A 13,886-nucleotide genomic window follows, 5' to 3' on the forward strand; every position below is an offset into this window, starting at 1 on the left:
AAGCTAAGGAAGTGACAGACAGTGTTCTTCTGTAGAGCTTCAAGATAGAGAGCTACGGTGAGTCATGCCTGGTTTTAGATTGTGTGAATATACAGAATTAGTTGAAAAAAGAAAAGAAATGAGTGTTAAAAATCGAATTAATTCAGCTCAAATTGAGTCCAATCAATATGATTGGTTTAGAATAGGTTTAGAATAATGTTTTCTTGTAGCTACAGTTTATTTATATTTGCAACACATTACAATAAGGTTCCATTTGTTCTACATTTAGTTAAAATTCACAACAGTGAACAACACTTCTATAGCATTTGTTAATTTGAGTTAATGTTGATCTCAAGTTATATGTTGGCATTATTAATGCACTGTGAACTAACATGAATATGAACATTTAGGTTGTTTCAAATGCTGGGTTGTTTCATCCATATGTTTGGGTCAATGTGGACAAACCCAACTGTTGGGTTTAAAAATGTAATTGAATAATTTAAACCAATGGTTGGGTTTGTCCATATTTGACCCAAACAACCCAGTTTGAACAACCCAGCATTTGAGTGTAATGTTATAACATTAATAAATGCTAATACATACTGCAACATATATTGCTCATGTTTGTCTATGAGGCCTTATTGTAAAGTGTTATCTTTGTATTTGGCTAAAGAGTAGAAGTGGAACTTGAATATGCTGTATATTTAATATACATACACGTCCAGATATCTTTATATCTTTACTTCAGAAAGTATTTTGACACACGTCAAAATACTTTCTTTGTTCTCAACCAAACATTATTAGAGAAAGAATGAGACACTTTTTGGTATCAGGTTTTGGCACCGCATGTAACAAATGTGAGCATCTACTGAGGTGACCATAGAAACATCTAAATAAATACAAACAGTAATGAATACAAGTGAGCATAAATGATTCTCATGTGTCACTGTGGTGTGAAATAGTTTGTCTGTGGGCTGAGCCTTGACCTTTATTGTGGTTAAGGGTTGAGGACAGGAAGCTGAACTCAAATGATTTAAACCTGTCAAAGTATGAGCAAAATAGATAAAGAAGAAATGAGTTATAAAAAGTTGTTTCTCTTTAAGTGTACTTAAAGAAGTAGTTCACCCACAAATTAAAGACAATTGGACAAACATAGTAAATTAAGTTTAGTGTACTCAAATAAAAAAAGTTATTTTTTTTACAGTGTGATGATAGGACTAAAGTATTTTGGTAACACATTACAATAAGGATATATTAGCTAACATGAACTAACAATGAACAATATATATATATTATTTGCACTTTATTTCGATGTCCAAACAGACATTCAACTCATTATAAGTAATGTTTGCAGCTACATGTCAACTAACTGTCATTAGAGTATTAAGACTGTCTGCTTAATATCTGCTAACTCTTTATTTTGATGCTCCCCAACAGATATTCTGAGTATAAGTAACTTTGCAACTACATGTCAAGTAAACTATAAGGTTCAGGTTAGTAGAATAAGTTGACTTGTAGTTGCAAAGTTACTAACCCTAACTCAGTAGGATGTCTGTTGGGGAGCATCAAAATAAAGTGTTAGCAGATATTAAGCAGACAGTTTATTACTGTACAGTAATACTCTAATGAGGCATGTAGTTGCAAAGTTACTTAGATAGTAGAGAGTCTAAAGTGCACTATCGAAATAAATTGTTACCTATTTTTAAAGCATTTATTAGTCTTTAATGACATTTTCGGACATGCCCATTGACTCCAATGTTAAATGGGTCCATGGCCAATTCTTTTATAGTCAAAAACTCGAGAGAGGAACCATTGTCAAAAAAATGTTGTCCACCACTCTTGTTCATCCAAAACAAACTACAATATAGACTCAAGGTGTTAAATACCGGAATTATCCTTTAATGTTAGTAAAACATCTTATTGTTCATTGTTTATGTTAAAGTTCACAGTGAATTAACAGATGTAAACATATTCATCTTTTGTATATGATATTTTTAAATATAATATTAAAAGTGGAAATTAACATTCACTAAGATTAATAAATGCTGTAGAAGTCTTTATTGCTAGTTCATGTGAAATTAAGAAATTAAACCTTATTGTTAAGTGTTAGTGGTATTTTGGAAAATCTCCCCATTTTGTATAATAAAATTCAACTTCTCTTCCAGCAGATAACGCTCTGTCTAATGTCTGGGTCACCATCCAGCTCGATCATGGACCAGAACACAACCAATTCAACTCAAGGACCTTGTGGCTCGTCTGAAATGCCAGCTCATACATTCTTTATATCTGTATACTCTCTGGTTTTTCTGGCAAGCCTGGCACTCAACAGCATTGCAATATATGTGTATTTTTGTACATCTACAAGCCAGTCCAGCATCACAGTCTATCTCAAGAATCTGGTTATAGCAGACTTGTTTGTCTGCCTGTGTTTGATATTACGCATTGCCAAATACGCAAGCACTTCAGTGGAAATACAGCGTATCTACTGTATCTTCGGTGCTCCAGCTTCCTACCTCAACATGTACTCCAGTATTCTCTTCATGGGCTACATTGCTGGAAACAGGTATGGATGTTCATTCGTCCGTCCGTCCATCCATCCATCCATCCATCCATCCATCCATCCATCCATCCATTCATACATCCATCCATCCATCCATCCATCCATCCATCCATCCATTCATTCATACATCCATCCATCCATCCCTCCATCCATCCATCCATCCATTCATACATCCATCCATCCCTCCATCCATCCATCCCTCCATCCATCCATCCATCCATTCATCCCTCCATCCATCCATCCCTCCATTCATACATCAATCCCTCCATCCATCCATCCCTTCATCCCTCCATCCATCCATCCATCCCTCCATAAATCCATCCATCCATCCATCCCTCCCTCCATCCATCCATCCATCCATCCATCCCTCCATTCATCCATCCGTCCCTCCCTCCCTCCATCCATCCATCCGTCCCTCCATCCCTCCATCCATCCCTCCATCCATCCATCCATTCATACATCCATCCATCCCTCCATCCATCCATCCCTCCATCCATCCATCCATTCATCCCTCCATCCATCCATCCCTCCATTCATACATCAATCCCTCCATCCATCCATCCCTTCATCCCTCCATCCATCCATCCATCCTTCCATAAATCCATCCATCCATCCATCCCTCCCTCCATCCATCCATCCATCCCTCCATTCATCCATCCGTCCCTCCCTCCCTCCCTCCCTCCATCCATCCATCCGTCCCTCCATCCCTCCATCCATCCCTCCATCCATCCATCCATTTATCCCTTTTTGTATCACCCTGTTCGCTTAAATTATCAAAATATAAGGGAATTATGAGATATATTTTAAATATTTTAAATGTGCAGGGAAAACACAACTCTACACTTGATAAAGATTGTTTATCTGACAAAATTATTTAGCAAAAATAGGACATTTTGCCATGCAAATAAACAATTCATAGAAAAACATTAAATATATATATATATATTTAAATAAAGGGATAATACATTTGAATATGTCTATATTCCTAGGCCAGACATCATTAAAAAAGATTACACACTAAAGAAAAGGCTAATTAACAGTTTAACATGATTATATTTTACTTCAGCAAGTCATGGAGCCGCAAACGTCACAAACACTGTTTCTGTATTTTGAAAGCCTTCTCTGTATTCTTTGAATTCATTGCTCCTTCGTTTCAGGTACCTGAGGATTGCACGGCCACTGGAGACTCACGTGCTGCATACAGTCCGCTCGACCCGCTACATCTGCGTAGTGACCTGGGCTGTCCTGTTGTGCTTTGTTTGTGTCTACATTGCTGTTTTCTTCAGTTCTGATAAAGAAAACACTCCCAACAGTGGTTTTAGCTGTGAACGTTTTCATAACAGCTTGCTCAAAAAGATCTACTTGGCCATGCATATCCTTTCCTTTTTAGTATTTTTGTCTGTGCTGGTATCCCTGATTCTGTTTTATTGGGGGAACGTACAGAGGCTTCGAGAAGCTCAGCGGACGATGCCGGAAAAGCCTGGGAACGCAAAGCTCAGCAAGTCAAAACGCAACATGCGGGTACTGGTGGCGGTCTTCTGCGTGTGCTTTGTGCCCTACCATGTGGTGAGACTGCCGCACGTGTTCATCAGTCCCCTTCTGCATGACTGTACAGCAGCTCAGGCCTTCTTCGTCATAAAGGAGATGACCGTCCTGCTTGCAGTGCTAAATGCCTCATTGGATCCACTTATTTACTTTGTCTTTTGCAAGACCTTCAGGGCCCGGCTTAACCTTCAAAGATTTCAACAAAGATTTCAGTAAGTTGAGTTAAAGGCGAAATGTGTGATCTCTGCACCACTAGTGGTACGAAACGAAACTGCAAAAATTTAAATCCAGCCAACATTTCATGGTGGGGCCAATGTAGGCAAGCTATGGTCATGAAATATGGGCCCTTCATGGGTTTGTCCATGCGTCCCATGTCACCCCAATCTGAGTTAACCCCAGAATGGGCCTTAAATGGGTTTGTCCATGGGTCCCATATCACCCCTATCTGAATTAACCCCAGTATGGCATTGGCCCCACCATGAAATGTTGGCTGGGAACAGGTTCACTTCCCCTATATTTGATTTCATTGCTTTAATGACAGCAACGCTTGAGCTGCATGGACTCCACAAGTTTGTGTAAACCTGATCATCATGTTCTCCAGCATCATTTGATGATTTTCACACCTTGTGCTTCAATGGAAGCAAGAACATCTGACCGTCTGTACAAATGAGTTCACTTGATCAATTTGTTTGTTTATTAATTAGTGACGTAGCAGAAGTGCAGAAATATTTCTTTTCATTTTAAGACTTTTCTTTGTTTTATTTTGCGTGACACAAATATTAATATAAAATCTTAAATATATATAAAATTATAACATGATGTCCAGCCAATTGCAAATGGTTATCTTCGCCCTTTATTTAAATATTCTTAAAAATGTGCTTGGATTCAATTGTTTTATTTGGGCTAACATCATGTTGGCCAGGCTGTCATATAACACAATTCTGAACACATGCAAAAACAAGAGAGAGACATCTGAATATTAATAACTGATTATGTTGTAGTCAAAGTCTGCTTTTTGCAGGGAGATTGTTGTGTTTCTAAATGCATTTTTTGATTGCATAAGAAAATAAAACCTATTGCTGTAGTTTCCCTTCATCAGATAAATACTTTAACCACGGTAGTATTTTGTTCATTCCTCATATTGAAAATATTTACAAACATATATACAATATTTTCCTCTTATATTGATGGTTTAATCAAACTTGTAGGATCATTAAAAACAAATATCCCTACAGACATCACTCTTGGCCACCACTGTAAATACATTATATAATAATAATAATAATGAATGCAGTTTTATTACAGTCTCACAGCGCTCAGCGTGGGGTGAGAGAGGAAACCAGCTTAAACTGTGCCTGACAAACACAACATCCGTATTTAAGTCTCCTTTGAACTCCCACTGAATCCTCATATGGAGAGCTAATAATAATAAATCAGGAAAGCTCTTCGGACAACTGTAAAGTGGTAAATGTTATTTTGTAAATGTTCATGTGTTGTATTCTTTTTATGCTCTAATGTATTTGATTGGATTTGTAAAAGTATTTCAGTTACTTTAAGTTATTTAAGTTATTCTGTTTAAATTGAAAGCCTTACATGGCACTTAAATTCAGGAATGTTCTTTAAAAAAAATGATTGTTAGTCATTTTTATTTTACTTTTTATATAATGTCTCATTTATAGTCTCATATTGTTTGTTCCTTATGTTGTCTTGCACTGTTCATTGAGTCTCAGAGAAACGTTATTTCATTGTATTTGTATATGGATGTGCTGAAAATAAAGCTCTTTTGAATTTAGAACCATCTGACAAAGTTTATGTTTTATTGGTAACACTTCAGTACTTGAATACACCTTGTGGTGCAACCTGGACACATCGTCAGTGATACTCCCGGGGTCATAGGGTGTTTCGGGTCTTACATCAGACATCCTCACCGGGGCGACCCAGCTGGGGGTGATCAGGCCCCGACTTGTTGTCCAGGTATGCTTCCTCCATTCTATCTTCCCAGGGGACCGTTAGTTAGTTCAAGCACCTGCTTGCTTGCTGCGGACATCAAGACCATGTCCGGCTGTAGTGATGTGACTGCAATGGTGTCTGGGAACCTCAATTGAGTCCCCAGGTCCACCAGGAGGTGCCAGTCTCTTGCTGTTGCGAGCAAGCCCCCTCCGGTCTTTCTAGGGGGCTGAGGAATAATGGCATTTCTATAGGGGGCATTATCCAATCAGAATAATGGTCCGTCATTAATAAGTAACTATGCAGGAAGTAAAGCAGGACTACTACTACTATTAACTAATAAAGAAATAAGCTTAACTAATCAGTAAGTAATATACAATTTAGGACTAAGATAGTCCCTTATTAGGTAATCAATAATTACTTAATGAGATTGGCATCATTAAGAACTAATAGGTAACTTTGACAAATTATAAAGAATTACTAATCACAACAGCAATTGTCTGTTTTTACTTTCAACATGGTTATACAATGCATCACTAATTACTCAAGTGTTACCTAGTCATTATGTAGAAACTACTAGTGATTTTTAAGGTGAAACTACGTTATTTTAAAGTGAAAAACATATGTTAGCTTATTCACCGTATCCCCCAGAGTTAGATAAGTCCATACATACCCTTCTCATCTCTGTGCGTGCTGTAACTCTGTCGGACGCACCCACCGCTAGCCTAGCTTAGCACAAAGACTGGAGGTAAACGGCTCCAGCTAGCATACTGCTCCCAATTAGTGACAAAATAACGCCAACATTTTCCTATTTACATGTTGTGATTTGTATAGTCACAGCGTGTACAAATAACAAGGTCACATGAGACACAGACATCTTCTAATATACATACTGGGAACTATATTCTCAGAAGGCGAAGCACTGCTACTTCTGCGGAGTGATTTGCTCACAGGACCTGAGAAGACCCGTGGTGAGGAGCAGAGAGTTCGCTCAGAGCGCAGCACTAATCACTCCGCAGAAGTAGCAGTGCTTCGCCTTCTGATAATATAGTTCCCATATGTATATTAGAAGATGCCTTTGTCTCATGTGACCTTGTTATTTGTACACGCTGTGACTATACACATCACAACATGTAAATAGGAAAATGTTGGTGTCATTTTGTCACTTATTGGGAGCAGTATGCTAGCTGGAGCCATTTACCTCCAGTCTTTGTGCTAAGCTAGGCTAGCGGTGAGTGCGTCAGACAGAGTTACGGCACGCACGGAGATGAGAAGGGTATGTAAGGACTTATCCAACTCTGGGGGAAAAACACTTTTAAAATAATGGTCCAGATCACTAGTAGTTCCTCCATAGTGACTAGGTAACACTTGAGTAATTAGTGATGCATTTTATGATATTCAGATTTAAAATTATTGGTGATTACGTCTCAGACACACGATAATGTTCTTTATAATTTGTCAGTTAATAGTTATTAATTAGGCTAATATCATTAAGTAATTATTGATTACCTAATAAGGAACTATCTCCTAAATTTGTTATTACTTCCTGATTGCTACTTCCTAAACTTGTTTCTATGTTAGTTAATGGTAGTAGCAGAAGTGTTAATGTAGGTCTACTCATCAGTCCTGCATTACTTCAGTTACATATTAATGATGGACCATTGTTCTGAAGTGTTACCGTTTTATTGAAACACAGCTGGTAACTTCATAGACTGATAAGCAAAGAAGGAGTTTGTCACATTAGGTTGTGTTGATGCACTGGGAGGAGGAATCTGTTTGTTTGCAGAGATATATCAGTGGAGGAAGTTCCTGCAGTGCTGAGCAAGTGTCCACCCACGAGACAAACTGAGTGGTTCTGTTAGTTCCTGTCTCAAAGTCAACGCCTCCTTCCTCTCAAATATCATGTGAGGCTCTTCTCCCCAACATGCTTCTCATTCTCTGTCATGATTCAAGCTGACTCAACTCTTCAAGTAAGTTTCTTTTATTATGGTGAAAGTTATAATTAATTTACAAAGTTATTTGGAGTGTTTTACTATTCAGAAATGCCTGAATGCAAATGGCACCATATTCAGGGTGACGACATTCAAAATTCAAAGTCCTTCTGATTAAAATCTAAAATGAAAATTCGGTCATGCTTTATGTTGTTCCAAACCCACATGACTTTAGTTTGTTCTTTGTTTCTGTGAAACACAAAAGATGTTAGGCAACAATGTTTAGTGACTGACAGCATCAGTCACTGCATCTTTTTCTCGTTCAATGAAAGCGAATGGTCTCTTGTCGTTCTGTATAGCATCTAGAACGTTATTTCTATAGCGCTTTATATAATACAGAACAGTTCAAAGCAGCTAACATTAATAACATGAAAATGATTAAATGATGCAAACAGTTCATTTCAGCTGTACGTGCTACACTAACTCTAAGTGCTTTGGTCAGTGCCATTAAAGATCATCAATTATTAAAATAGTTCATTTCATCTATGAAGCAGTTCTGCAGAAAAACGTTAATATCATCGTCCAGCTCAGTTCAGTTCTCATCCAATCGTGTCAGTGCTGCCAAAACAATAATATTTCAGAATATTAAGAGAAGAGTCATAGAGGTTTGGAACAGGAAGAGTAAATGGGTTAGGGTCATTTTTGGGTGAACTATCTCTTTAAGTAAGAAAACAATATGACAGGCCTAATAGTTTATATTTCAAAAAATGTTTTATAATGATCTTATTTATTAATCAACTATAATGACAAAAAATGACAAGAGGGATTTTTTTTAGTGTTTGCACTTGTGAAAAAAATGTGTACTTTAAATCTTAAAAGTATACTTGCAGATAATAATATATACAGTAGTCAACATTTGAAGTGGATCAAAACCTTTCATCAAAGTTACACGTGAATTTTGAACAATACCCGTTCTTGTCTTAGGGCAACTTTGATGAACTTGTTTGATCCACTTCAAATATTGACTACTGTATATATATATATATATATATATATATATATATATATATATATATATATATATATATTCCACTTCAAATGTTGACTACTGTTGACTATTGACTATAGTCTACTGACAGTATAGTCTATAGTCTAGAGTACTGTTGACTACTAATGTTGACTATATATATATATGACTATCAAATGAAATAAAAAGCAAGAAGGTGATTTTTAAAAATTGTATTTTGTAATCATTCTTTTAAAGTACAATTAAAAAATATTTGTTTTAATAAACTTTTGTTTTGCCTTCAAAAGTACACTTATGTTGAGGTGTTGATGTACTTGATTATACTTTTATCTATAGTGTGTTATTCGGTATTACATTTGCATCCATTTATACAAATATATTTAAATACATGACATTCAATTTCATGACATGAAATTTCAACAGAGATGGCATTAAAGCATATATTAGTTTACCCTAAATGCTTGTCAGTACATTCAGCAGTAAACTTTGATGATATTTCAAAGACAGTAGAATTATAAAACGACATATAAAGATGTACTTAAGTCCTACTTAAAAACGTACATTTGTACTTTAACACATTTTTGTTTAATTGCAATAAACATGCAGTTGTGTCCGATTACATTCAGTTCACACTTGAGTATATTATTTTATTATTTTAAGTATATTTCCACAATAAGTTCTATTGCAAAAGGGTTAGCTAAAGTGCACTTCTTTTCACAAGGGGTTTATTGTCCTGCGTTTGGACAAGGTGCAATTTTTTTTATCTTTTTTTTTTTCAAAGGGAATCTAAAGTAGAGATTAAAACACAAAAAGGGCACAGGATTAGAAAAATATTAAGATTATTCATAAAAGTGCCATACGTATGTTGCACTTTTTTATTTCCTGCCAATAGAAGAAGTTTAAAACATTGCCATTGTCATCAAAGCACGCACTAAAAAAAGTTCTTTCATTTTCCGCTTTAGAAATGGACAACACCACACAGGCGGGAGTTAAAAACATCACGGATGTCAGCAGTGTGTTCACGAAGCAGGTTCTGCCTGTGCTCTACTCCATCATCTGCGCTTGTGCCTTCATTCTCAACGGACTTGCCGCTTGGATCTTCTTCAGGCTTCCCAGCTCCTCAGCTTTAGTTGTTTACCTAAAAAACATGGCGGTGGCAGACATTCTGATGCTGTTTACTTACCCGTGGCGTGTGGCCGGTGACCTCGGTTGGGGTGGCTTGCAGCTGAAGCTGATAGTTTGCCGCTACACAGCTGTGCTTTTCTACCTCAGCATGTACACTGGAATAACCTTTATGAGCCTCATCAGCTTAGAGCGCTACTTCAAAATCGTCCGCGGCACCTCCGCTGTGTCTTCCTTTCTGCAGCGCGTTTCGGTAGCGAGAGCTCTCGCGCTGCTATCTTGGGCCGTCATGATGTTCTTCATGCTGCCGAACACCATATTAACCAACCAGCCCATGCCTAAAAAATTTTCCTGCATGGACCTGAAAAGTGAGCTGGGTCGGCGCTGGCACGAAGTCTCAGCCCACTTCAACGTTGCAATCTTCTGGGTGGCGTTCATGCTGATGGTGTTTTGCTACACCTCCATCGCCTGTCACGTTTACCGCTCTTACAAACGGGTGCAGAGGAACAGCAGTAAGGCAAGACGACGGTCAAACCGAAGCATCTTCAGCTTGCTGGCCGTGTTCGTCTTCTGTTTTGTGCCCTACCACGTTTGTCGCGTTCCCTACACGATTAGCCAAAGGACCGAGGCTGGTTTTAGCACGTATAGCCTCTTCATTCTCTTCCAGATGAAAGAAACTACGCTCTTTATGTCCGCCCTTAACGTCTGTCTGGATCCCGTCATTTACTTCTTAATGTGCAGGACATTCCGAGAGTCACTTTTGCAGAAGTTGTCTTCTGTAAACCGAGACAACAGGAGGCCTTCAATAGGTACTGGGCTGAGCATCAGCAATCTGTAAGAGGAAGAACAACGAAGGAAATGGAAAATAGAATTTTCAAGATGAAAAAGCAGATTTCACACTTTAAAACCACGTATCTTGCTGTGGTTTCCTTGCATTAGAAAATGCCAAATGAGAAGGCAGAATAAAAAGAAGGTCACACCGAAGTGGTGTTTTCCAGATAACCAGTATCCAACCACAGCTCTCAAAACCCTTAAAGGCAAGGTATAAATAAAAATGCTGCCATCATTTACTCAACCTCATGTCATTTGACATCTGATTTTAAAATAAATGTTTCATATTGATGTCATAGAAGAGCCATTTTAGGCCATGTGAACAATCTTTCAGTGATTATATAAGAACCTTTTTTTTTTTCTTAGTGTGAAGAAATTTTTTAATAATCTGACGAACCTTTTTTCCACTTTAAAGAACCTTTTGTGTAATGGAAAGTTTCCGTGGGTGTCAAAGGTTCTTCATGGAACCATAGATGCCAATAAAAAACTTTATTTTTAAGTGTGTACATCTGTGAAATTTTGAAGAATATCCCGTACAATCAAAGTGAATGAGACTAGGGGCCCTATTGTAATGATCTAAGCACATGGTCACTAAGTGCACTTAGGGAGTGTCTGAATCCACTTTTGCTTGTTTTAACGACTGGAAAAATGGTCGGCACTCCTGGCGTATGGTCTAAAACGGTTGTCCCTATTCTCTTAATCGGTAATGGGTGTGTTTTTGCCTTTACGTGCAATAAACCAATCAGAGTCTGACATGACGAAATTTGCAAGCGGAAAAACTAAACGCTTCTCCAGAGAGGAAACGGATCTGCTCGTGCGCAAAGCTAGAAGGTTAAAGCAGACCATCTACGGGACAAGCCGGATTCCACCATATCTTTATAAACATATTATTAATCTTTTACATAGTAATACTTTTATTTTTAATATTTGTCATACATAAATTTGGCACAACGCACGTTGTGGACCCACCTATAGGTTCATATTAGCAACGCACTCTTTAAATAACAAAAAAAATATTGCGCCAATGACTTTAGACCAGGTTTCTGTTGGTCAATGGCGCAGTCTTTTTCAGTTGCCTCAAATTAGAGTGTTGTTGCCTCAATGCGCCAACAATGCGCCTGAACACACCTTGTTTTCAGACCAGAAGCCCATGGGTGAACAAATGGGTGCAAATACATTTGCTATTTAAAAAACGTGGCGCAGGACGTGAAAATGATAAGTGCGTCGGGCTGAAACTAGCAAAACACACTTGAGTCGCATCTGGTGCTGCATTGCGCCGGGTGTATGATAGGGCGCTTGGAGTGTCAAGAACGAAAAAAGACAAAAAAACAACATGAATATTATTTTAAGTCTTCTAGTCATACAATTGCTTTGTGTGAACAGTCCAAAATGTAAATCTTTAATCATGGGAAATCTTGGCCTTCCTGCTGCAGCATGCGGTCATGTGGTGACGCCATCATTACAGGACATTTGACACACATGGTCACACAATGGTCCATGGTCACACAAATTTTCTAATTTATTTTCCCATTGCATGGAAAAGTTCTGCCAAAATAGTTTGAGACTTCTTCATTTGTGTTCCACAGAAGAAAGAACATCATATGGGTTTGGAACAGGATGAGCGTGAAACAATGACGGCATTCTGATTGATCTACTCCTTTAAAATGACACTTAACACAATCGCACACACACCGCACATCTGTTGTTTACATGGTAAATCTCAGAATCACTGCACCACAATGGGCGACGCTCTTTGATTCAGGAGAGACAGGATGTTTAGACTTTACACTTAGTTGATGCAGAACCCATTTGCATTGTTTTTTCCAATCAAAATGATGGCAGTAAAGAGTCTAACAAAATTGATGACCTGTGTGTGTCATCTGAAGGTTTTAGATCCAGTCACTGTTGTCCACCGAAACTGCTCCCGTCAGTGTTGTTTTCTACCCGCAACTCAAATGTCATGTGCGAGAGAAAGACGCGAGCACAAGACGTCCATCTAGCCCGTGTTTACAATGAAGCTGCTGCCGGTTAATAGAGATTCGACAAACTCCCGGCTCACTTGGACTCTTCTTGTTGTGTCAAAAGTGATAAGACTGTTCAGTTTTACGGATGTCATCTTTGCTATTACTTTGGTCACTGTCACTATGATTACTGGTAAGAGAATACGGGCTTGACTCCTGTTGCACGTTCATACAGACAGTATTCGAGACGCTATTGCTGTTCTGTGAACGGGACATTTTGAGACTCACAGCTGTAAGAAAATGTGGTTGTCAATCCCAAAAACTGATATTGTGAATGCAGCCTTTAGCAACTTTGATTAATGATTATGCGTCATTAAATAAATGGGGTAATACTAGGCTGCTCTATAGTTTTTAACTAAATTCTAGTCATCTTTTTTATTGGGAAAGAATGTTACACTTCATTGCACATTACTTCTTTAGCTCAGCGAGTCTCGTTGTATGTTTGTACATACTGTAAGAAATATGTTCTCAGTGGGAAATTTCGCTTTAGACTGGAAATGGATTCTGTACACTATTTTTAATTTATGTAGATAATAAGAAAATAGAAAGTCTACAATAGTAGTGACGTAGGGAGACCGAGTATTGTATCACAGGGTCAGTTGTAACAATAGATATGCTGACGTCATCAATAAAAAACACTCCCATCCTATGTTTGAGCTCACATGAGAAGTGGCATGTGACAGAGAACAACAGTGTAGATTTTATGATCAAAACTGATTTTCAGAAAGGAAAGTAGATTTTTTGATCAAGATTATTATAAAAAAATTTGCCTAGCAATTACTGTATTATACTGTAGATACAATTATGTGACCTAAAGTAGCCGTTTCTCTAGTTTGATGCTTTGCACTCATGCTAACTTCAAACGCACATGCTAAAACAGTTAGCTATGTTATGTCTGTTTGGGGTGTGGATAGTTGTAACAG

The 13,886-nt window shown here is 37.8% G+C and overlaps 2 protein-coding genes across 2 annotated transcripts; both read left to right on the forward strand.

The window, feature by feature from the left end:
* Window positions 1-2,152: 2,152 nt before the first annotated feature.
* Window positions 2,153-5,689, forward strand: LOC306997425 (P2Y purinoceptor 14-like). The gene is made up of 2 exons (XM_079610732.1): window positions 2,153-2,542; window positions 3,697-5,689. Exons 1-2 carry the CDS (start codon window positions 2,163-2,165, stop codon window positions 4,298-4,300), a joined length of 984 nt encoding a protein of 327 aa, XP_079466858.1. The 5' UTR covers window positions 2,153-2,162; the 3' UTR covers window positions 4,301-5,689.
* Window positions 5,690-7,745: 2,056 nt separating this feature from the next.
* Window positions 7,746-11,441, forward strand: LOC306997381 (P2Y purinoceptor 14). Its single transcript, XM_079610686.1, has 2 exons — window positions 7,746-8,001; window positions 9,952-11,441. Exon 2 carries the CDS (start codon window positions 9,954-9,956, stop codon window positions 10,947-10,949), a length of 996 nt encoding a protein of 331 aa, XP_079466812.1. The 5' UTR covers window positions 7,746-8,001; window positions 9,952-9,953; the 3' UTR covers window positions 10,950-11,441.
* The last annotated feature ends 2,445 nt before the right edge of the window (window positions 11,442-13,886 follow it).

The sequence above is a fragment of the Phoxinus phoxinus genome (assembly GCF_949152265.1).
Source record: "Phoxinus phoxinus genome assembly, chromosome: 4".
Lineage (NCBI taxonomy): Eukaryota > Metazoa > Chordata > Actinopteri > Cypriniformes > Leuciscidae > Phoxinus > Phoxinus phoxinus.

Bases quoted from the DNA above. Each gene is read 5' to 3' on its own strand.
- LOC306997425 (XM_079610732.1), top strand. From the start codon at position 2,163: ATGTCTGGGTCACCATCCAGCTCGATCATGGACCAGAACACAACCAAT. The intron at 2,543-3,696 runs GTATGGATGTTC...CCTTCGTTTCAG, and splicing joins GGCTACATTGCTGGAAACAG to GTACCTGAGGATTGCACGGC.
- LOC306997381 (XM_079610686.1), top strand. From the start codon at position 9,954: ATGGACAACACCACACAGGCGGGAGTTAAAAACATCACGGATGTCAGC.